The sequence below is a fragment of the Parus major genome, chromosome 1A (genome assembly GCF_001522545.3).
Source record: "Parus major isolate Abel chromosome 1A, Parus_major1.1, whole genome shotgun sequence".
In the NCBI taxonomy this organism is placed as follows: Eukaryota; Metazoa; Chordata; class Aves; order Passeriformes; family Paridae; genus Parus; species Parus major.
Window position 1 is genome coordinate 55485785 of NC_031773.1, and position 25323 is coordinate 55511107.

General features: G+C 42.1%; 1 protein-coding gene across 1 annotated transcript; it reads right to left on the reverse strand.

The window, feature by feature from the left end:
- Positions 1–1305: 1305 nt before the first annotated feature.
- FAM180A (family with sequence similarity 180 member A) lies at positions 1306–24683 on the reverse strand. Its single transcript, XM_015626954.3, has 3 exons — positions 24394–24683; positions 4460–4560; positions 1306–4167 (listed from the first exon to the last, which is right to left on the reverse strand). The coding sequence occupies exons 1-3, from the start codon at positions 24467–24469 to the stop codon at positions 3826–3828; spliced, it is 519 nt and encodes a 172-aa protein (XP_015482440.1). The 5' UTR covers positions 24470–24683; the 3' UTR covers positions 1306–3825.
- Between the last annotated feature and the right edge of the window lie 640 nt (positions 24684–25323).

The window sequence follows — 25323 nt, forward strand, 5'->3', positions numbered from 1 at the left end:
AAAAAATCAACAGCCTTCTGACATTCCCACAAATGTATAAAAAGACCTTTTTTAGGTGGCTGAACAGCTTGTTATTGTTTCAAGGTCCCAGTACTGCTGATAAATAAATAATCATTGTTTTCTGAACAGTATCTTTTGTCTTCATGTTTCTCCCATCACGACCCTTGAATGTTACTAATTCATAAGGCATGGGCTGATCTCTGTACTGATTCGTGTGCCCTGAATAACCATAGGGTTCAAAATCAAATTGAAAAATTTTAGACTTTCTACTCTTGTTTTCTAGGGGAAAAAACATTTCTCCAACTTTTCTGTTATTAATGCTTTTTGTGGGGTGGAAAGCACTGGAGATTTAGGACTGAACCCACTGGCTGGTTACATGCACGATCTGTACATGTAAGAAAAGGTACATTTGCCCTGTATCTCATGGGAAGAACACATCTAGGATTTTCCATGCCCCCAAAACTTGCTTGCCTGTCCTCTGCCCACCCTCTTCTAATCAGTGACAAACTGGGCTCCCCAGACTGGACTGCCATGCCTCCATGACCCTGGGTCCTGGAAACTTGGAAAATTCAGAGGAGTTTGATGTGCAGGGTGAATTCTTCCTGAAATTAATAATTGTATCTCAGACTTCTATGCTTCAAAACTTCCATCAAGCAACAGAACCTTGAGACCTTTCAGGTAAATTTAACAACTAGTTCTGGAAGAAAAGCTATAGTTAATGTGAAGATTTTGGGTTGGCCTGTACAGCTCAGGATCTCTTTTCTCAACTTTTTCAGAGAAACTAAGTAAATAATAATAAAAAAGGTCTTAAATATTAAAAAAAAATAATTTTTTTTAAATGGAAAAATACAATCTTATTTCGTATTTTTATGATCCATAAGGTCAAAGGGTGGATAAAATGCACCATTTACGGGTAATGGTTTTCTAACCTGTGAGATAAGAACTTTCCCTAAAGAAGATTCAGTTCAAAATGATAAGACGAAAACTGAGATAGGGAGAAGGCAACCTGCACCTGCATCTTAAACAAGACTGAGAGAGGGAAATGTCCTGAGCCCAAAGAACTTCCTTGAAGCCAGTGCTGCTTTCCACCTGAACTCTGGAAAAAGGAGACATCTTAATTTCTATTTATTATCTCCTTCAGAGGGAAGGGCTGCTCCCTCTTCTCTCTGTACCATTGCTCCCACAAAGAGTTTCACAGTCTGAGATAAGCAGTTACTCAAGCTGAAGTTGCAAAATAATAAATCTGCTGCTGAAATCAATACAATGCAAAGGCAAGGAGTTTTATGTAGAATGTTTTTATTATTACATTGAGAGTCTCTGTTAAATTAACCTGGGTAGTCCAAGCACTTTCCCAAGGAATAAATCTTTTTCTTACATTACACACAGTAAAAGGAGGAGCGAAACAATCTCATAAAACCTTTATTCTCTGTTGAGGAGATAAATGTTTCAGTTGCCAATTTGTAAGTAGGGTAAGGTATGTATACCAGCGGGAATTATAATATATTAAAAATTGTAATTCTATTTTATGGAACATTTTATGATTAGTAAACTCTGCTGAACAGTCCTGTTTTGGGGTGAGGAACATGGCTGGGAGGTATTTCTCTGATTGGTGACTGCTAGCAATTAATATTTGCTCTATTTTGCTCTCCTGCTATTTTTGCAGACTTGGAGTAGCTGGCTATGAGGCATTTATGGATTCCCCTGGTTCCAAGCTCTTCCAGCAAGTGGTGTTCCAGGGAGCCAGGAAGCAGAGCTGGAAAGGCAGCACTGCATTCTGTGGCATTTCTCCTTCATGTGTTTATAAAGCATGGTGGGGGAAGAAATCACAAGCAGATCATCGGAGTTAAAGCTGAGGGCTCAAACGGCATGTGGGCAAGAGCACAAGGCTGCTTTGGGGGTGCTGAGCTCTTTGTGTGCAAGCAGAGGAGACAGAGATATTTGTGGCCCACAGCTTTGTGGCTGAGGTTTGCAGTTTCCTTCACCACCTGCCAGACAGGCTCTGAAAATGGCCAGCAGAATTCCTCAGGTGTAAAAGTGCTCCTGCACAAGGGCGTGTCTGAATGAACGCGCACACTCGCGCACGCAAATCCAGAAACTCCTGGGGGAAACAAGACTCACTCTGTCTTTTGCCCTTTGTCCAGCTGCTAATGCCATGGCCAGACTGCTCCTAAAGCTGCTGTGCTTCCACGTTCCCACAGGTGTTTGCCAAACCCAGCGTGCTCTGACTGCTTGCACTCTGCTCCTTGCTGTGCTTGTGGGTGGGTTTTTTCAGCTCCAGTCCTTGAAGTACCCCTTTCAAGGGACACAGGGGAATTAATTCCTTTGGTTCAAGTGATGCAAAAAGAGTTAAACCTGGTTCAGAACTTGGGCTGGAATTCTTAGGTCTGCTTTAGTCTTGGGGATTTGTGATTTGGGCCTGAGCCCTTAAGATATTATGCAATAGAAAGATAGAGAATGATGGTACGAAAGGATGAAATAAAGGTGCAGCTATTTTCCCATGGTCTGGAAGACAATATCAATACAAAAACAGAGTTTATATCACTTCTGCACAAAAAATGGGGGGTTTGATTTAGAAGAGTTTGGATTTTTGATAGCTAGTCATCTGTCTGACAAAATATATCTCCTTTTTGTGCCTTTTTTCTGTTCATGATTTTTTGGGGAGTTTATTATAATTGGTTGCAGTATTTGTACAGGTTTTCCTTTGCTGCCCAAATTCATAATTCGCACCACTGAATTGATAAATAGCCTCTTCTGCTAAGTGCTCAGATGCAATTGTTCACTGACTGAAAAATTTGGGATTCTTCTACATACTCAGCACTTATGTGCATACACACGCATGAGCATAGACACACATAGACATACACATACACGCATATACTCAAATGAATATACAATTTACTGTTAAAAAAAGAGCCACAGTGCCAAATTCAGCACCAGGTATGTTTTAATGCACCTTCCTCCCTTGCCTCAGAGGGATTCTGAAACATGGGTTGTGATGATCTACGTTCAAGTGATAGAACCAGGAAAAAATGTGTCATTGTTAAATTAAATCAGGCCTTTGTCTTGCCTTGGATTCCACTGAGGACAAATACATGTTCCTTTCAAAAAAACAAGCAGCAGAAGCAAAGTCATGTGCAAATAATGAAAGAAACATTGCAGACTGTTTGGGAGGACAGCTCCAGGAAGCTGGGAATACGTTCACAGGCATTGTTTGCTGCTGGTCTTCACAATGCCCTTTGTCTTCTACAAATGCTATTGCAATTAAACACTGGCTCAGCCAAATTAAGTGAATCAGAGAGGGCTTATTTATGAGAACATTTGGAATGAATAAAATGTGGCATAATTTCTGAAGGCTGACGGTTATGAAACCTCTTCCTTTTCCAGCGGGCCTTCACCTCTGGGTAATATTCACTTACTGGCCAGCCAAAACATGAACTTGTTTCCCCATCTAGGAGAGCAGGACTCTCCAGCACTTACACATCAGCATGTGAGCATAAGCACAGTACATTTATGTATTGCTTATAGGAAACCCAAAGGATGAAATCAAGGGTTGGCCTGAAACAAGGGTCTGCCTGGGTGTAACTCCCTTATTTTCCTGTCACAGAACGTGCCTCCAAGCCAGCACAAAAATCGAATTCTCAGGACTGAAGACGTTTTTCACCGTTTAGCATGGCACTAGAAAGCGGATTCCACAAGAGGGAGCCAGAAAACGAACAATCGTTCACGAAGCAGGCTATTGAACTCTTTACAAAATAAAGTGGTGGGCGTGCTCCATTGTGTCCTTCCTCAACCAGAGCAGGTGGCTGAGGCGCTGCTCCTCTTCCACTATGAGGGCTGCTTGCTGTAGGAGAGCATCAAGTCGTTCTTCAGGGCTTTGTAGAGGTGGACAAAGGATTCAGCCCAAGTGTCCTTCTGGTGCCCCTGGGACTGAGCAGCTCTGTAGGCCGCGTAGACCATGGTCAGCACTGTCCTTTCAAAATCCTCTTTCTTGAGGACCCTCGGGTAGGAAGACAGCCTGCTGCTCAGCCTGCGGATCTCTGGGATGCTCTTGGGGATAATCTCGTTGCAGATGGTGTTAAACTCAGCAGCCTTCCTGAGCGAAGCCAGCTCCTCATCTTTGATGGAGATCCTCTGACCTTTGTCAATGTCAAGCTCAGCTAAAAGAAACTGGTACAAAATCAGAACACAGAAAGCTATTTATTTTCTCCAGGAGACTCTAGACAGAGTACACGTGAATTAACAACATGTCCTTGGGTCTTTACTTTTTGTCAAATGGGGACAGTTGCACTGTCTGGAGGTGGGGAAGACCAGAATTTTTCTATGTGTTCCCACCCTTCTGGTGAACTATCACACAGCCACGGGTTTACTGAATAATGGGGTGAATAAAAGTGACATGAAGCCAGATAATGGACAACCCCAGTATGGCCAGTACCCCCAATCTTGGCACCATATACTGAACCTCATAAAGCAGGACCACATCTTCCAGCGAGTTTTGTAGCACTGGGTTGAGGAAGGCAGCTGAGGACCTCTTGAATCTCTGAGCAGCTGGGAAAAGCATAGCTGGAAAATAGTAATGGGAAGAGAGAAGTTCTATAAGGTGCCAAACACCGACAAGAAGCAGCACTTTTCAATAGCAGAGTCATGTAAAGAACTGTCTCTTGCAAGGTCTTACTGCACAGTACGGCCTTTCACTATAAATGAAACGTGTGGCAGGGACTGCTTTAGCCCTGATCTACCAAGGATGGAGGTCAGATCTTTGTCCTGGGTCCACAGGGTGCCTAACATTGTTATCCAAGCCTGGGACTGTGAGTTTCAGCCTCAGAGGTGAAAGGAATAATGATAATTGCACATTAACCTTGTCTGAAATACAGGCCCTTTTCCTGGATCTGAAAGGGGAAACCAGCATCGATACTCAACAAAACTTACTTTTCCTGGTCCATTCTTCTACTGTCATGCTTCTGAGAGTCTACATTTCTCCTGGTTTCAATTATCTAAATGTTGATCTCCCCTTATTTATTAGAGACAGATCCACCAGAGAGTAATTAGCTCATCTGTCCTGGGCATTTACACTTGGAAGGAGTGACTCACCCAGATGTCTGTGTCCCTTCACTGAGCCTGTTACCAGCTTAGACAAGACAGCCACATCCAGTGAGGTGAATCCCAGCTTAGTGTGACTTTAATACTCTGCAGTGTAATAACTGGAAAAAACAGAGCCTGCTACCATCAGGTATCTGTGGCCCACTGTGAAATGCACTACAGACATTGTCTCAGGGAAATGAGACAGAGAACATATGTACAGTCCCTGAACTCAGCACCCCAGTGAAGTGGAGCATTTGTGGAATCAATGACCTGGACAGTCCAGGGTAGAGAAAATATCTGATGCTGCCTTAGGGAAGCATTACTAAATGCTTTGAGTTATTAACTAGGTTACTAACCATCAATGTACTGTTAAAAGGTCTAAATTACTTTCAGAGCAGAAGTGGAAGACTCTGTTTAGTGTTTAATTTATATATTATTATTTGCATATAATTTAATTTTGGTGTTTCATAATTTGAATTTGTTGGGTTTTTTCTAATATTCAGTAATAGGAAGTTTTTTTTTAAATCAGTGCTTATGTGACTCTTGGTATGTTTCCCATAAACTTCACTTCTCTACTTTAACTCTCTTTACCAATAGATAAATTTGGAAACCAGTCTAAGAAAAAAGGAAACAAATCCCCACATTTTGAAAGGCACTATGATTCCCCTGTCAAAAGTAAGATTTTTTAGAGTTATGAGTAACATGTAATAGAACATGGAGCTTACTTTGAATTTCTGGAAAGTTTTAACCCACCCTTCCTCTACCAGATTTTTTTTTCCCATTTATACTAAATCAATTTTGTCTGGTTTTGCCAAAGTTCTTCTGATGGATTTTGCATGCTGCCTGTAAATGACCTGAACATCATTTAAAGCTCTTTCCTCTGGACATTAAAAAAATAAAAGAAAAAAAAAAAGAAAAAAAAAAAAAAAAAAAAAAGAAGAAAGCTGGAGCAACTGTAATTATGTTATGGAAAAGCTGTCCCAACTCTCTGACTACATGGTTTGTCAGACAATTTACCTCTTTTGGGTTACCCAAACAGATCATAAATATGCAGTTTTCTCTAGTCTCTGTACCCTAAATGCAGCCCTGCTGCTTCCTGCACCATTGGCAACTGCTGACTTTGTTATAGTTTGTCTTATTAATGATATTTAAGTTCTAGTAAAGCAAGAAGAAAGAAACCAGAGCCTCGGGACCTTTATGGATAATAAATCATGTGAAAAATGAATCACGATAATGCTAGGTATGAAACAACACATACCTGACACAACAAAGGGTATTTTGGCCTTAAATTAGCTAGGGAATAGGTAAAATATTTTGCTGAATTGCAATAAATATGTTGCAGGTAGATAGAGCAGTTAGGATGGGTTTCAGGTATAGCTGCCCCATCCCTGATGTTTCCCTCTCTTGCTCAGAGCTTTGCTGAGGCACACTGGAGCTACTCCATTTTTTGCTCTTGACAATTCAAGGATGCAACTGAGTGCATGTGAAGCACTTGAAACTTCAAACACTAATTGCTGAGTAATTAAAACTTTTATTACTGGGCAATTAAAACTCTAATTACTTAGCAGCTGGCAGAAATCCAGTCCATAATGATGACTATTCATTTTTATCTCTTTTAGTTTTTAGATGTCCTTTTGGTGAAAACAGCCTCAGAGCACAGAGTACCTCTACATATGCAGATGGTTTACAACTTAAATATCCCCTGAGCCATGGAAAATGTGTCTGTGGCATCTTGCTTCAGTGCTGTCATGCTTCTTGTCATCACACTTATTGCTTTGAAGCTTCATCCCAAGCAGAGATTCCCACCATGGAGCTGAGCTGGGAGCCAGCAGCTTCAGCCCATCACCACTCACGCAGAAAAGCCTCAGCAAAGGACTCACACAAAAATGAATGCCATCCTCCATCTATCGATTCAGTACTGGCCCACTTGCTGAGACACAGGCAACACCTCAGAAGAAGCAGGGTTTTCCCACCCTGCTCTTCCCACGATGCCTTAGGTTAGGAGATTCAAAGGGACAAGGGCTTGGGCTGCTTTGTGGTGAGAAGGGATATTTATGTGTACCAGAAGCATGCCAGCCTCTGTGGCACTGACTCCCTTGTCTCATTATCTTGTTCCCAAAACATATTACAGTTTGTTACAGTTCTTGGAGACTCTACTCAGAAAGCCTTTCAGAGCTCATTTGTATTTGTCATAGTTATCTGATTTTCCTGATTTGCTTTTTATTCAGTCCTTCCCTTTATCTTTCTTCCTGCTCAGTAGTCAAATCCTTCCCCCATCACTCCCTCCACGGTCCTCTCCATGAATTCACGAGTTCCTCCAAGACAGTATGAACATTTGGAACAAGCACTCTGATTTTCATTGTACTGACTTAACACACGTGTCAGTTGAGCACAAAAGCTGAGATATAGAAAGATTTTTAGTCAGTTTATGTATTTAATGATTTTGAATTCCACTTGAAACTTTTTTGCTGACTTTTACGTCTTCCTGCATTTACTTCTATCTCTGACACGAGTTGTCTGAGGACATCAAAGAACAGTAGAAGAGTTTAGAATTCTTTACCAATTTCTTTCTCAAGGGACTTCTCTATAAAGCTATCAAGCAATTGGAGATGCAGAGTGATGTGCATCCCTTTATGTTGATGTTGCAGCCAATTCATTTCAATGGCAGTAGCCATGAATATCTAAGCAGCAGAGATCCCAAATTACTATTGACAGAAAAAGCCCAGCCCAGTGATCTCTGAAGTCAGTGGAGAGTCTCCTGTTGATTTATTGTTTTTATTTCTCTTACAGATGTGTTAAGACATCTCCCATGTAAGTGTGGGTGCTTCTGTCCTAAGGGCTGGTCAGTGTCGTAACAAAAAGCTTGTGATCTGAGAAGACAAGTTAGGAAAAACAAGCTTTTCATTATCCTTACTGAAAACATTTTCTATTATATATCTGTGCATGCTCATTCGCTTCCAAATCCCTTCTCCAGAGAGGACCTGGGAGTTCTGCCTTACTGCCTGCTCAGGACTCAGGGCTGGAGGTGGATCAGAGAGAGCAGTGTATCTGCCACCCCTCCAAGCCTCCCTGCCTGACCCTGCACAGCCTCACCCTGTGCCCTGGAGTGCACCACTGCCTCTGCCTGAAGATTGCAGGCAGCCCACACATCTCCTGCTAAGGGTGGTTAAAAGAGCCCATCAAAACTGGCACAGAAAACTCTATTTTCTGCTTGCTGCAGGAGCCCATCCAGTTTCCTACAGCTCTGTTGACTCAATTCCATCCTCCTTCAAGACTGCCCAGGCTCTTAAACAGAAAGAAAGCCGTGTTTGCCAACTCATTGACCTACTTCTATCTACTTAGCTGATGCATCTTTATGGTTTAAACATAACATCACATTTGAGACAGACAATAGCCTCATTTTAAAGATGTTTTCATCCCTCTTAAGAGATTCTGCCAGAATTTTCTGCACTTCATTAGCCGTGGGGTAAATATTTGTGATCCCCTCCCAGGTTTTCCCTGCAGTTTGATTGGTGAGGGTACAGATGTTTAGTTTGGCTTTCCAGTTCATGCATCTGCTCATTATTTCCCAGTTGCTTCCTGTGATGTGTTTGCTCAATAAGCACAGAGCATAGCTGCAGGAGTTCTCAGTTATTTCTGCATCACCAATGCCCTTTTCTTCCCCTATGAAAAGGTATGAAGCACGATTTGGGACCTGTGCAGACCATTTTTTCAAAGCAAGTACAGCTCCCCTGCACTCTAGGACATGAACAGTTTAATTTGGGTTATGACTCGGAAGGAATTATTTTGATTGTCATCAGAGGCATGGAAAAACGTTATCTCACTGCATCAGTAATATCCCTTTTGTGAAGGATGGGAGGAGAAGAGGAACAAGAAGCATTTGATGTGTGTATTGACCTGTGATGGGTGTGTTGGGCAGTGCAAGTGGTAATGTAAATCACAAAAAGGGCAGGATGATTAAAGGATTAATGTGTTTTATGCATTTTACTCCTTGTCCTGTGCTTGGCTCATCCCCAGAAGGAGGCATCTTCACCATCTGCAAGGTGCTTATACTGACCTGGGCCTGCAGCTGTTACCAGGGCAGAGCTTTGGCTACACTCCCTGATTTTTTTGCTTTTCTGTATCAAAACTGCTATATTAGAAATCATTGAACACTTTGTCCCAGTGCAGGAGAAACTGACAGCCTGGGGATTTGGAAGGAAGAATAAGGCCAATAAAATATAGGAAACACACACAAAATCCTAGAAAGACAAGGAAAAAATGCTGCAGTGCTACAGTTTAGCATCTGAAACTTGTGTCTGGATTGGCAGTCATTCACATAAGTAGCTTCAATTAACAAGTGCAGTGCAAATACTTTTACATTCCAATTTTGATACATTTAAATCTCCATCATTGGGGGATTAAATCCCGATGCCCTTTAGGAGAACACAGCAGTCAAATGGAGAAAACATTTTAATTACTAAACAACATGAATTAGCACATGTTTAAAAGCATCTACCAAGAGAATGTGCTTCTTTTTGCTCTCAGTTTATATCCTTGCTATCGTAGCTCCTAAGGCTAAATGTAATTCCTGACTGTTGACTAAAAGTGAGAATGGACATTAGCATCATCTTTAATTATTTTTAAAAATGGTTAAAGTAAAAGAAAAGCTTTGTCTTGAAAAGTTTCATCAAAAAGGATGTAGATAGTAGATCTCCCTACAAAAGCTGTCAACAGGCAACTAGGAAAAAAAACAGTTTAAAACACTTTAAATTAATAGCAGATTTTATTCAATTCCATAGTGAAACTATGAAACATAATCAGTTTTTTTCAAAGTAAGTTAGTTTTTACTAATTTATCTCCTTTTTAAGAAACAAACAAGTTCTGAAAGGGTGCCTCAGTTGCATAAACCAGAACCCATTCCTACATAAATTTCTGAGCTTCATAAATGGCCTGAGATGTGTGAGATTAGATTAATGTGCAACGGAGTTCCTATATAAAATCTAGAGCAGTAATAGCCTATCTAGCTACTTGGCACAAGTAAAAAATGTAAAGGTGTGTTAGAAAGACCAAAAAAACATTATGCTTGCAGAAATTGATATTGGTAGAGAAGAAAATGGTTCAGCTGAGCCTGTGTTTGTGAGAGGTGGAGGATATTTACATTTATGACTTAAGTGAAATGGTTTCAAAGATATCACTAGCACCGACTAAAATGGTCTGAGAATTTATTCCCTCATATGGAATTTCCATTATGCAGCATTTTCACCTCTTCCCAGCCTGAAACAATGTATACTGTGTTATTTATTTTTTCCCTTGGTGTGATAAGGAGGGGTCCCCACCTAGAATTACTTATGCTCGTAAAAAAACATTCCAGTCAGCCTTTAATATGCTGGAGTAAAGTCTCTGCAGAAGGTGTGAGGAGAAAAAATGCACCCAGACAAACTGAAGGAAAGAAGTGAAATATATTGTCTTCTTATCCTTCGGTTTGCTGCTATATTACCACAAACTGGGGATAAACTATGGCAAAAACTGTGTAAGTGAAGGGCAGAAATAAAGGAAAGAAATATCAACCCTGCCCCACAGGTTTAATGCACAGGCCATAAATGATTGTGGGAACACAGTTAATTTCAGGCAGAGTCAGGAAACGGATCAGTACTTTAAACTCCTGTCTTCATTGCAGAGCCACCTCTCCTTCCTTATCTGTGCTGCTCACAATGGTCCTGATCCAAGGGAAAAGCACCAAGCAGTCTTAATTAAACACATTTGAAATAATTTCTTACAAATGAACAAGTCAAGGGGTACAATGATGATCCAGCCTGCTTCCATTTCTCCCAGGAGAGGGATGGAAGGAAAAAAATAGAGCAAAACAAAATTGTGTTTTGGTGCTGAGCTGTGGGGAAGTGTTGGAGTCTGAGGCACAGATTGTGCCCTTGTCCCTGATGCCTAGCTCTGACATCCAAAAGAACACTGAATTTCATATAACATCATGAAAAAGACTGTTAAATAGAAAAACTAAAAGCGTAAGTGTGTAGATTAGAGAGTTTTCTTGAGTCACTGGGTGAAAAAGTTAGAGTTTAAGCTAGTTTAGAGAACAGAACACAAGATGGAGGGTTTAGGGTGTTGTCTCCTTTCTTTCTTCATCATCTTCTAGAGGTTTTTGGGTAGTAGTAAGTGATTGGATAGAGAATGCTGCAGTGCAACACACAGGTGTTGGGTCATTGAGTCATTAAGAAAAATAATTTACGTGACTAGTGAATTGGGTGAGAATATAAATAATTAAATTTATTTATATATAAAGTGAAATGATGAAATGAATTGTCATTTCATGAAATGAAATTTCATTTCAAAAATGAAATTATGAAAAAATATAAAAATAGAAAAGTATTTTTAATAGAGATAAAAAAGCTGCGTAGACCGAGGCCATTTTGTGCTTTTCCAGCCAACCTGAGCCAGGCGATGGTGGGTTGGACTTGAGCAGGAAGTCTGGGGAAGACCTGCCAAGCCTTTTGATTATATATTAATAAACACAAGAAACAAGAAGCTAACGAGCCTTTGTAGCATCATTCCTGAAACAGAACTGAGGGAAACTCTCCATGAGGGAGTATCCCAAGGGGCTCAGCCGAAATCTCCGGCAGCAGGGAGGAGCAGAATGAAGCAGCTGCCTCTGCTGCTGTGCAGTGGAGAGAGAGGAAAGGAAATCACAGCTCTGCTTCACAGGAAAGGACAAAACTACTGCAAGAGCTTCCTACACGGTGCTATTGGAAGGAATACCCTTCAACACCAAATCACCAGCTCTCTGCCCTTTTTGTATCAATATGGCAGAGCCCAAAGGGGCAGGCTTGAGCTGAGTCCCTGGGCACCAAGAAAAGGAGTTCACTTGATAGCTGAGAGTGGCTGGGTTTCCTCTGGGCCTTGGCAGGCAGAGGTGACTGCCTGGCCAGGGTTTTGCTGAGTCTGACCTGACCTGGCTGAGCTGTGGCTGCAAAGGGCAGCTCCTGCCCCACACTCCATCCTTCCCTCTGTGCTCACACCGACACCGCTTTGCCACGCACGCAGCTCAGCCAGGAATCTGCCTGGTCATGAATGATGGGGAAAGGCAAACAACAACAAAAAAATCCTGGTAGTTTTTAGCTGTCTCACTTCACAATGCATTTGCTATGCCAGCAGCATTTCTACGTGTGAGATACTCCCAGTACAGTTGTGCTCTAACTGTTCTTAGTGCATCTGGTGACGATTCGAGTCCTTAGATGACCCAAGGATGGAAATCAGCCCTGGGAGGAAAAGCAGAAGCCCTTCCTCACACCTTCCTCATACCTTCACACCCTTGATCTAACCACCAGATGGACAAGATCCTCAGATCCTCTTTTTTTTTTTTTTTTTTTTTTTTTTGTGTTGCTGGCCACCTCAACAAGGGTAGTCATTGCTCCTGCTAGAGGTGAGGGTTGGCTGCAGGACCATTAGCTGCCAAACACTTCTTACCCTCCTATACTTACACCCCACCGAGCTTTTTGTAATTCAACTGGAAGAAAGAATATTAAGTTTTTTTCCCACGCTGGATGAAGAGAAAAGAGTCAAAGGTCCAGTTTGAACCATAGACCTAGCAGGGAGTAATATGAAATTTTATTTCATGATCACATGGCAGCTCAGAAATGCCAGGGACCCTGAAATTATTCACTTAAGCCATCTGTGTGAATGCTTTCAACTAGCAAATAAATTCAAGTGTCTGACAGTGGGTCTAGGAGCAGTCTCTGATCTGATTGCCAACTCTTATTATTTTATTTGTGTATGAACTGCTCACACACATGAAGCAAGAAGGTACTCCTCATCCTCACTAAATATGAATATCACAGCTCAGAACTGAGGAGGAATAAACATTAGATTGACCATTTCTTCTCACTCCAATTAGAAACAACCAGAAATGTCTTCCCTTTTCTTTCAGATCCCCATCCAAATTGAAGTAAATTGTTAGGAAGTGAATACATAAATACCAGTTTTCTGCTTCCTCTGCTCTGGGATTTCACTTGCTCTTCAAAAGCAAGGAAACCCCAGCTGCCTTTCCAGCTGTTCATTGAGCTCCAAATGTCAGTGCACCTGCTGGGGTTTTCTTAATGACATGAATATGTGCTGGATGAGAAAGAGCATAAATCTGCCTTGTCCAGTAAACAAAAAGAATGGGGGTCCTTTTTGTAAAGAAATCTGTTATTTTTGTAGGCAATGACTTTTTAAATCATTGTACGATTTCTCGTAGTGTCAATAAAGATAAGTCTGAGAAAGAGACTCAAAATGGGAAGATGGATCTGGGTTTGTCTCTGAACTGGACTGGTACAGCTGCTTTGCTACATGAGCAGTCCATGAAGGATGGAAAGCTGGGCTGTACCCCTGGGTGAGAGTCAGGGCAAACATGTTTCTCCTGGAGGGGTGAGTGAGGATCAGCACGGGAAGACATCCATTCTGTCAAGTACACACCTGTGTGCATGTCCTGGTCTATTAATGTCTGCATCTCTGTAGAAACAATATTAAAATACTAGTGAAACTCAAATATAGTCCTCCACTAAATCTGATCAGTGGATTTCAGTGTGTGCAGATGCGATGTTGGGCCATGACACTCTTTGTGATACTGCCATAAACATAGCACAGAAATATAGAGGATGAATGTAAAATGGGTTGGGTTTATAGCTGCATCCCCCATTTCACAAACACACAAATGGGATTCCCATTTTACAAAACTGACATTTTTTCAGTCTTCACTGTTATTCCAAACTCTCCTAAAAACCTGTCTATTTCTAGATCTTTCAGGTTTCAAGATCTGCTGAAATAAAGCTGAGACTGACGTTCAGCTGGATTCACCGTTAAATACAGAAAGGCTTGCCAAAACTTGGAATGTTGCAAATTGTTAAAGGCTGCTGAACACTGTGGGTGAGATCCTCAGATGACCTGAGCTGGCACCACCAGCCCTGTGATGCTGCTCTGCTGGCAGCCAGGTCACAGAGAGCCCTGTGCTGTGAAACACATGCTTGAGATCACAAAGGAGACAAGAAAGGTAGAGTCAGGGTTACAGAAATCTTACAACCAACAGAACAACACAAAAACCCTGTTTCCTGAGAAGAGAGACCTGAAAGGCACAAAATGCTGACAGCTGTGCCTGAAGTTGATGGAAATTCAAAACCTTTCTCAACCTCTTTCACTGCTGCACCCCTACAGGTGTCATTTCCCTGGGGGCTTCCAGCCCAAGAGAACCCTGCCAATTTATCCCTTTGAATTCAGTGCTTTCTTCCTTAATGTACACCCTCTTCTAGAGGCCATTTCAGCTTAGCTTGTAAAATAGATTTTGGCTCATGGGAAAATATTGTAAATAAATGTTTAAGGAAAAAATGACCTCATCTTCTAAATTTAGGATGAATAAATTTAGAGAAAGGGAGGAAGGCCTGATTTCCAATGAAACCCTCTAGCATGCTGCTGACTGAAACCAGCTGTGAGTCAGTTCTTTGGTTTAACTCCTCTGTGTGTGAAGGCATCATTACTGTGGAGAAGCACTTTAAGATGCTGTGATACTCATTGTAAATCTCATCCTGTTGTTTCCTACCTTTGGGCTTTCCTCTTACTACTTCAGAGCCTCTGAACCTTGCATAATGAAATGAGCTTATTTAGAAAAGCTTTTGCTGGCATGTGGGTTACATCCTGCTAGAGAAAAATCTTCTGGTCAGTCTGCTGTCTGTTACTTTGGCCTAGAGAATCACTCCTTGCCAAAGCTGGATTTCAGCATGTGATATATCTGCATGACAGATCTTCCTCAGCTTGCTAGGGATGGTGATCTCCCAGGTAAGCTTATAGACACCACCTGGTTATGAATATGTGACTGGTACCCATCATCTTCATATGATTTCCTTTTGTCAGGTTGTTTTTTATCATTGTCTGAGATACTGGAACACAGTAGTCGTTTGTAGGGGTAGATTGACATTTAGTGTGGCCACAAAATAAGGCAGGGACTACTTGTCTCCTTATTTATAATTCCAAATGCTAGCCCCAGTAATCTTTAAGTTCTGCTTTGACCTCTGAGTGCCAAGGATTAAGGATGGGTGAGGGAGACTGAGAGCTAGCTTGTCATGGCTGAGCTCCTTGGATTAGTAGCTGTTACCCATTGCGTTGGGTTACAGAGACAGGCTGCCACGAGCACGCCGGTTTGTTGTGAAAGGAGCACTCAGAAGGTGATTTATTAACTTTGTCTAAATAATACATGTGTTAATTTGTCAGCAAAAGCACCCATAGAGAAATGCATTGGGCTTTGAAAACAGCTCAGTGAACCACAGTGTGCTCCAGCAGTTGCTCCCAGCTGGAATCGCAATGAGAAGGACTGGCACTCTTTTCTACCTCAGTGGGCAGACATCCAGGGGGAGATGAGCTCCAGCCTCAGGTTCAGCAGCATTCACGTGCAGAGGAATCAGGGATGATGTATCTGCTTCTCTGACAGCTCACATCGTGGTGGGTAGCAGGAATTCAACCAGGAGGGAAAAGCTCCTGGGGGAGCATCACAGATGGGTGTAAAAAGCCAGCTGGGCATGACACACATTTCCATCTTTGATCATGAAAATAGAAAGGGAGTATTTAAGATGTGATAATTTGGTTACACTGCCAAACTTATGCAAGTAGAAACTGAGCTCTCTGCCTTGATGGTGGCATTTCAGCCCAGAGTCCCTCTATGCTCCTCTGGAGGATCTAAGTGCACATGTTTTTCAGCTCTAGCACTCACTTTGGCTATGAGCACTCACTCACACTGGCTGTGAGCAGCACGCACAGGGAGCGGGGCTGACAGAGCTGGGTGCATGATGGATTGCTGGGCTATGGCACATGCAGTTAGTCATTCAGGGTTTGAAGGGTATCCAGAAATTTCCAGCAAGTGTCCAGCAGCCTGCTCCCAAAAATACAGCTTCTGGCTTGAAAAGGAGCGTCTTTCTAGGGAAATACAATTTGTTACAGTATCTCTAACACTTAGGTATTTACCAGGCAGATTCTTCAAAACCAGACTTGATGAGCTGAAGCCCACAGCATTTCCCTGCTGTGAACATGGAAATGTAGCACCATGGCAGCATTACTACCCTGTCTGTGTGACTGCCCCATCCCTCTCAGTCCCTCTGCTAAACATCTCCATCCTGCTCTCGGCCTTCCTGCAGGATTCCCTCCATCCCTGATATGCAGCAGAGCCCAGGTCTCAGCCAAGTGGCTGCTGTCTTCCCTCAGAGCAGGAGGATGTTTTTAGGGAGAGATCGGATGCTGTGCTGCCCATTCATTTCACCCTGGTTTTTCCCAGATGTCCTGTGTGTCACCAGGGCCACATCATCATCCTCCTCCTGCTGGAGAGCCCAACAGGGCAGACACACAGTGTCCCCTGCCACTTGGGCCTAACTGGGGCTGGCAGATATGATTTTTGCTGATTACATCTGATTCCTGCTATGGGAAACCCAGTGTGGACAACTCTTTTTTCTATCCTCATTTCTTTGTGAGGACCCAACCGAGCTTTATGTTTGCTAAGTACAAGTCAAGGTAGGACAGCCCCTTTTGAGTTCTGTTTGTTAAAAAACCTGGCAGTAGAAAGCAACAGAACAAGTAGTGTATACATTTTTATCATTAGACTATTCCAAAACTTTCTGCCAAATTGGCATGGTAATCCAGGAAAACAGAAGTTGCTGCAACTATGAGAAGTGGATGGTTTCACTCAACACATGCTGTACTATATTAGGAGGTCCACAAGTAGTGTTTAACTGGAAATGGAGTTAATTCAGTGCCAAGCCATGAATAATTACAGTAAATAAAAAATGAAACATGTTTTAAATGTTTTTTATTTTAAAAGGGGGCTTAAGAACAGTTCCCTGAGACATAAAATCTGTGCTTAATAAATAAATTCAATAAACACTTTCTGTTTCTTCAGAGCCAAGCATAAACAAAAAAGTAATGTCGTGGCTGTGAGCATTATGCAAACCAGGGAGGAAAATGAGGGCTTTCAAAACTTGATCCATTCCTCCAGGGGCTAATAGGGAGATACAGGGACTTGTGCAGTTGTGGTGCTGTTTCTTATGACTGATGTTAATGGGAAATGCTGTAGCTCCACAGTCCTGTAAAATTGCAAGATCCCTGCAGCCTCTGTGGAATAAAACAGGCTGTTTCTTGGGCAGTGGCAAGAATCTTTTTGCATAACTACATAGTGTAGAAGATCAAAGGGAGGGGGTTAAAAAAGTGAAGAAATCCTGACACAGTGATGATTCAGTAGCAGTGACTTTAATTTTTATACTGTGACTAGAGGCCAATTGCCCAGACTAGAAGCTCTCAATATCTTGGTAGGATGAGAGGCTGTTGGGGACTGGAAATAAACTTGAGTCCTGCTTACACGAGAGAAAGTCAGAGCCAGCTCCAAAGACAAGCAACCCTTCCAAGAGCCTGAGAGGCAGACGGGTGAGATGAAGACCAGCTGTGACAGATGGGCATCTGCTGAAGTGTGGGTTCAAATGGGGGTGCATACTGTGCTGGCAAGGGAGACAATGCTACTCTAATACTGATGTGGTGCAGTTTAATATTTCCCATCCATATTTATCCATTTTCTCTCCCTACACCTTTCTTTTATCTTCATTTTTCTTCTCCTTCACACCATTTTCATTTTTACCTCCAGCTTTTTCCCTGTTCTTTCTCAGCATATCTATCCTTTGCCCTCTTTGGGGCTCAAATCATCACTGCCAGGTCATAAAGCCTCTACTCTGCTCAAGACAGAGATCAGAAGCATCAAGTCCTTTTATGGCACACCACCAGCTGCCATAAAGGTGGTGGAGACGATTACATCCTGATGTTCTGGCTTGCAGCAGATATCCACATCCAGTCCAGTGCAGTTTACTCTCTTTACAATTAGGTAGAACCTATCTGAAGTGTCCCTGCTTTCCCTGTGCCCTGCCAGGGTGTGAGAGGGCCAGGCAGAAGACCTTGTGAGTTCGGGTTGCCAATGTGAGACTGAAGCACAGCATTGTCCTCCCACCGTCCCATTGCCTCACAAATAACTTCTGAGCACTGAACAACTTCTTTTTCCCTTTCTCAGCATCTTTTTTTTCAGCTAGCCACCTGGCTCCTCCTGAGGAGAGGGAGGCTCAGTGGTTTGGAGCCTGGCTTCTGGCTGGTGACCTGTTTCCCTGTGGCTAGGGAGGAATTTCCAGAGGACGAGTGGTATGCAGGCTGCTCTCAGGGGAACCAGGGGGCTGCCAAACCTAACCAGCAAAACGGGCCAGGAAAGGCCTCACATGTGCTTTCACCAGAGGAAAGGAATGTTTGTGGAAACTGGGAGTAGTAGAGCTTATTTAACTTTGCTTCTCTGCTCACATTCTCAGGCTGCAGCCCGACACTGAGCTGTTCCTGTGCTGTAACAAGCGCTGTGATAGCGAGAGAGGCGGAGATGGGTCATTGCTGCACCTGGAGCATCTCAGGGAGGGTAAAGGGAGTCACTGAGCAGCCATGGGAACACCCCAGCTCCTGCTGCAGATTTGGGCTGCTTTAATGGCTCTGAATGAGCAATTATATACCATACATATACTATATATATACACCATAAAGGGATATACCATAGATATATACGGGATATACCATAACGCTGCCATAGCAGCTCCCAAATTAAACAGGGTTTGGGTGCAATAAGAGACGGGAACAATAGAGAGATATAAGATCCCTGCCTTGACTTTCTTTCCTTCTCTGTAGTTAGAGAGAAAACCCCACAGATGACAGTCCCCTTGGGGGTTTTTGTTTGTGTTAAATAACAAGTGTCGTTTGCAGCTTATTTACAAGTTGCTGGTTTGGTTTTTTTTTTTCCCCTTTTAATGATGCTTTGATACATTTCCCCCTTTGCTTCCCACTATCAGCTCTCTGTACAGCTGACCTGCATTACCTTCACCCATGCCAGTGCCCTTTTGCTGAAAACTCCTTTAATTAATAAATAACTGATTTGGGCTGGAGAGTCAAGGAAACAGAATTCCTTATAATGAATTGTGGCTCACTCCTGAGAGCAGAAAAGCTGCTGTTGACTTTTGTCATGCTGGTTTGCACATTGAAGTGCTTTTAAAGTTAAATCAAGGGCCAGGTTTGTCCCCTTCAAACCAAGACACACAGCTCCCAGTTTTGCTGCAGCCAGGTCCATGTACCCAGCTGGCTTCTCTGCATCTTGGATGGACTCAGCTCCCCTCAGCTGGGGTGCAGGGAGATTCACAGAGCCCTGGCTGTGCCTGTGAACAATCACCAGTTTCTCCTCCAGCACCTTGGACGTGCCCTGTGGGTCCTGCCCTGCCTTGGACCCGAGCACAGGCACTGCATGCAAAGTTAATTCCTGCCCCACTCAGTTCTTCAGCTCAGCAATTTACATCTTGCCTCTCAACATCCGAATAATCAGAGCCTCTGCAGCCTGCTGATGTTCATTAAGGTCTGCTGACTTCCCTTTCAATTAGATTGTGCTATTCAGGGCTTCTGACAGGATTCCTTTCTGCGTGAGAAGTCATTACACTCCTGCTGAATCTGGCATGATCTACCCCAGGAGAACAAGAAAAGCACTTTGTGCTTCAGAAACAGAATTTTAAAAAAATAAAAAATTATAATAACAGCTATTAACAATACACAGGACTAAACACACAAATGGCTATCCTGAAGAGATCTTGGGCAAGGGATTTAATGATTGTGCCTCACAACAAGAAAAGGATGCTAATATTTCCTTCCTTAATTACACCAAAGGTTCTCTAGAGAAGGACAGTTTAATTTTTATTCTGTGTGTTTGCATGATGCCAGGTATCATTGAGGTGTCTGGGCCCAGCAGTTGAGTATAAGGTAACCAGGAGGGGATTCCCAGTGTTTTACAGTCTTTGCATGAGTTATTTCATTCATCACAGAGCTGCCTCACTTATGGAAAACCCTGGCTGATGAACAGGCACTAAGAGCAGTGAGATGGTTGTTGGAGGTGAGGTGAAGGGAGCTTTTTCCAGCTGAGAGTGGAAAGAGGGGCTTCAAGGGCAGGAGGTGCTTCCCAGAGGAGCTTTGGCTGGGGTAGGAAGATCTTTGTGCAAACTCATCCAGATCCCAGGACAGCTCCATTCCTGGAACTGAGGCAAATAGATGTGCCACTACAGCATGCAGGAATTCTCAAAAAGATGACCAAAGTGGCAGCAATTGTCTAACTGACTTGCCAGTCTTCAGTACTGGGATGGAACTGGGATCACCTGGAAGATTCTACAGGTGCCACTTTCAGCAAATAGATCTCAATAAGACATATCAAAGAGAAAACAGCTTTACTTCATGTGTCTTCCTCTTGTTGTTTACTCAGGTTTCCTCAACATTGTCTAGTTCCACTCTCTTTTTTACTTTTATTGTGTGAGCAGTAAGTTTTGGCCATTTTTTGGCTGCTTCCTGTGGTGAATAAAGTCTCAGAATCACTTAGATCCTTCCTTCCTAACAGCATGACTGCTGTTAAAGAGTATAAAATCCATTTGTGATCTAAACTAAAATGTGAAAACTTCTATAATCTATCTTCCCTCTGATCTCATCAGAGTTTAACATCTTTGCCCTAGAAGAGATTAGAAATTTTGATTTATTTTTTTTTAAAGCATCCCTTGCATGTCTTTCAGATTCAGGTATCTACTGTGAAACCTGATTCAGGGATCATCCTCCATGCAGGTTAAATTAATTAATTAATTAAAAAACCCACAGTGAACTCTCACCACACTAGATCAGATACTAAGAGCTTGCAAAGTTGTGGGGAAATCAAGGAGGATGGACCTTCTTTTCTTCCAAGCAATTCCTTCTGCAGAAAACCTTTGAGGAGAGCAGACTATTCCCCTGGTGCTCTCACACAGCCATTTGACTTTCACCAGCCACTAGAGATTGGGTAGAAAACAATGCACAGGGACCAGATAGATCTGGATGGAATGGTAATGCTGCTTTTGAGGTCCAGAAGGAAGAGCACAAAAACTCCCCAAAAGCATGAAACCTCTGTGGTGCTAATATATCCTTTTGACACTGATGGGTGAAAAACATTCTACCTTCTTATTTTGTGTCTTTCAACATCTCCTTCTCCAGTCTCCACTGAGGGGTGAACTCAGCCTTGCAGCTGCTTCTGCACTGCCCAAAAACCACAACCATAAGAAATCTGCATCTCCCCTCCCTGAGTAAACACACAGCAAGGACTCTTCTGTTTGTGTGCCCCATTAGAATTGGGCAGCCCTTACAGCAAATAAACTCCAGCCAGCTGAGATGTGCTAATAAGGATTGCCTTAGGGTTTCACCTCCAGGAACACACAGCTCTAGTAATGCTCACAAGGCTGGCTTCTCCTCTCCAGTGGATTGGTACTTCTCAAAGTTTGATGGCAAGCAGGGACACTGGTTGCCATAGCTGTATGGAAGGGGTTTTTTGCTTATTTGTGTTGTTAAAACCCAGGGTTTGTTCCTTGGTTTCTTCAGAAGTAACATCTCTTAAGATATGAAATTGTTATTTGGAACTTGAAGAATTTATATGACCTCACCTCTGTCACTGCACAGAGAATAATACTTGGTCAGTAGAGACTTCTAATTGCCTTTTTTTGTTACCTTTTTTTTCCCTAGATGGGGGCTTCACAAAATCTGAGAGGATACTTCCATGCAGCTAGAAAAGGCTCGAGGAAACTTGAGGTGATGACAAGAAAATTGTTTAATCATCACTCAGGATCTTGTCTTTGTTATTTTAAACACACCCATCCTAGGGACTAAGTTTTGCCTGTGGCTTCTAGACTCGTGTCCACAGCTCAGTCAAGGCAGGTTGAGGAGTGTGAGATTTTTAATGCAAAGGGCTGGGACACTTTAAAAAGAAAAAAAAGAATGAATAAAGCCCTCTGTTTTCCTGCCAGAATTGCTTTTTATTTTCTTTTCTCCCCACTCATTAGTGCTTCCAAGCAAAGGGAAAAGGGAGGGAGCAGTCAGGAGTTTCCAGCCACCAGTCAGTATGAGTGTGTTCATCTTTTTCTCATGTCTGAATTTTCCTTGAGCCAAAGCTTGGACGATTGGTTACAAGGGTTGGGGATCCCAGGCTGCCCCAGTGCTTCCCTGTGGAAAAATGGTCAAAGCCAGGCATTGTTGTATACAATATTGACTGCTCATTTCTACTGCAAACAACAACTGCTGGCAATTAAAGCAAGACCTTTGCCCTACTGTTTTGTAAACAATCTGGATGACAAGACAACATGGAGCTGATACACAGATCTGTCTCTCATTTCCTTCAGACCAGATGCTGATCTGTCTTTGCCTTTTCATTGCAAAACTCAAATCAGGACTTGGATAAGACTTAAATGACTGAAGTTTAACCTAAACAAGATTCAGTTGTCATTTGTGGAGGGAGGGAAGAGCTCTGAGTATGCAGAAGAATGTGTCATTTCTCAGTAGTCAAATTTTATCTTAGTTTCTAAGCAATTCAAAAATTAAGACAGTGCTTGGACCCTTTCAAAATATTGCAGAATTGGTTGGGTTGACACACAGTTCAAGTGAGTGGAGATCCACTGAAGTAATTATTGCTGAAGGAGTCGTGCCTCTAAAACATCTTTAGAGCAGAACAGTCCCAGTAGATGTGGAAAAGAAATCTGGTCTCCTCCTCAGAAAATATCTGTACACACAATTTGTGACAACTGAACTCCTTATCACGACAGGGAATGAATATTCTCTTCCCTCTGAAGTCTCCAAAAATAAGTGCTAGAGCTTCCAGCTTGGAAAAAAAAAATAAATCTGCTTTCCCAAAAGGCACAATAGAGTTCTGATGATTTTCTTTAAATATTCATGGTGATTAAAATTGAACTTTAATAGTTGCATGAATTCCTTTTAGGGCTGTTGATGTTGTTTAATTAAAATTAGTGTGTTAGCAAAAGTGAAGGACATCCTTAAATTGCATAGTGATTATTACATGAAATTGAATTCCCTTTTTTTTAATTTTTTGTTTTTATTTCTTAGGCAAAGTGACATCATTCTTCCAAAGGGTGGGGCTGTGGTTTTTTTATTAATATATAGAGATCTAGTTCTGATCTTCTCACATTTTTGTGCCACCCCTGGAACAACAAATTCTTACCTACAGAATTACAGGATCTTATGAGAAATATTGGTGCTATTTCCAGTCTTACACCAGAAGAGAAAAGTAAGGTACATGCAGGTACAATGACTCATGCAATATCAGCCAAGAGTCCGATGAAGAAGTTGTGGAAAGAACCTGCCATGGTGAGTCCCAGGTCAATGCCCTGCCAGTGATCTCCCACTAACAGGGGTTTTTGAAAGGAATAATTAAGCATTGTAAGGAAAAATTAAGCATTCATATAGCCTGAGCCAGATTGTGTAGCCCCTCTTTAATTCCCTCAACCATTCCCTCTCCTACGAAATCAAAAGCAAACCCAAATGACAGACTGGAATGGTACCAGCTATGAGATGAGAAAGACACAGAAGAGTGGAGTAGGGAGGGAGGCATTTGAATGCTCTATTTTTCTAGCAGACTGGTTCTTTTAAATGCCTCTGAATCTCAATATCAGAACCAAAGAAATCTTTTGGGAGGTGTTTCCTTTCTCCACTTCCAGCAGCTACTGAACCAGTGCCAAATACCAGAGGAGAGAATAAAACCAAAAAAGGGAAAGGACATCATCACTAGCTTTGAAGCAAGCATCTCCTATGCAATCCAATATCCCCAAACATTCCATATGCTGCTGTCACACTTAAAAAAATTACAACTGATTCACAACCGTGTATTGTCACATTGGCAGCTGAAGCCTGGTAACACACCAGGCACTTTCTCTGTGCTCTCTGTGCTCCTCTGCCAGGGTAGGACAGCAGCATTCCCAGGCACTTCCAACAATCTAGACATTCTTTGCTTTACTCTTGCCAGGTACCTTCCTGCTAGAGTAGATTATGCCTTCTGTGACTGCACAGGCTTTCACTTTAAGGTTTCATAAGCTGTATTTTTTTGTTAATGCAGGAGAAAAATTAGATTTAAGAGGGGAAAAAGTGCAATAATGTAATTCTGGTTCTCAGGCTATTTTATATATTTTTATTATAATAGAATACATATACCATTTTACTTTTTTGCACTTATTCATGTGTAATTTTTATTTATCTATGTATTTTTTACCTGAACGGTTTAACGCAGAAAAAAAATCCAGAGTTGGGAGGGAAAAAAATTATAATTGTGTATATATATATACACAGATATATATATATGTGTGTATACATCTATATATACACACACACATGTTTAATGCAACATAATTTCATAACAAATCTACAACTCAAATTTTTTTCCTTAAATAGTTTTTCAGGTTGAAATCTTACCTCTGCTCCATCTGTGGGTTAGAGTGGCATGAGCACTGTAATAGAACAGCAGCAGCACCAAAGTCTTCCAAAGCATCCTTCTCTCTAAAATACGTATGTCTAGCTGTACAGTAGCTTTTTTTATTTTCCAAGCTCCTTTCTTTTCAGGAATAAATAATGGCTTTTCCTCTCCCCCTCCCCCTTTGCAGAAGAACCTGTCTGTTCTTCTGAGTAGAGCTGAAGTCAGCGAGCAGCTCCTCTCCCAAACCAAGTCTCCTCGGGATCAGGAAACTTACTTTCACAGACAGACTTTGTTTTTATCCACATCTGGAATGACTCATAGTGCATGTGAATTTGCTGGCAGCTGGGTGAATAAATATCATTACATTTTTGTAGTTGAGTTTCATTTGTTATATGGGCCAGTCGGAATTTATTTTCATCCAATAAACAGCCACAAGCAACTTCTTTAAAAGAGACTCTGGGTTGTAGCTACTCCTCTGTAACACAGGGGGCTTCACACTAACCCCTGTCCCAGGAGAATCCCTCCTCTGGAATGATGGACATCTGCCCTTGGATGCTCAAGTCAGGGAGTGGGGCATGTGCTCTGCAGAACATTTTGCTACTGTGATTCATATAATCACTCCTTTATTAAGAACATATCATGCTGCCTTTAGATTTCAGTTCTAGGCAAGACAAGTCCTGGCCTTTTCCTCCATTTGGCCAGTATGGATAACAGGAAGGTCCAAATCCTTAACTGGCTCTCCTCAATGGAACTGTGAGGAGTGCTAAACAATCCTAGGGACATACTACATTAGCCAGAATGTGGAGGGGTGAAGCTGAGAGAAATAAAAGGCTGCTGATAGACATCTCCTGGCTGATGTTGGTGCCAAGGAACACAACCCTGGAAGAGTCAATCCCAAACTGACTCAGCATGGAGGAAGTTGCAGGTAT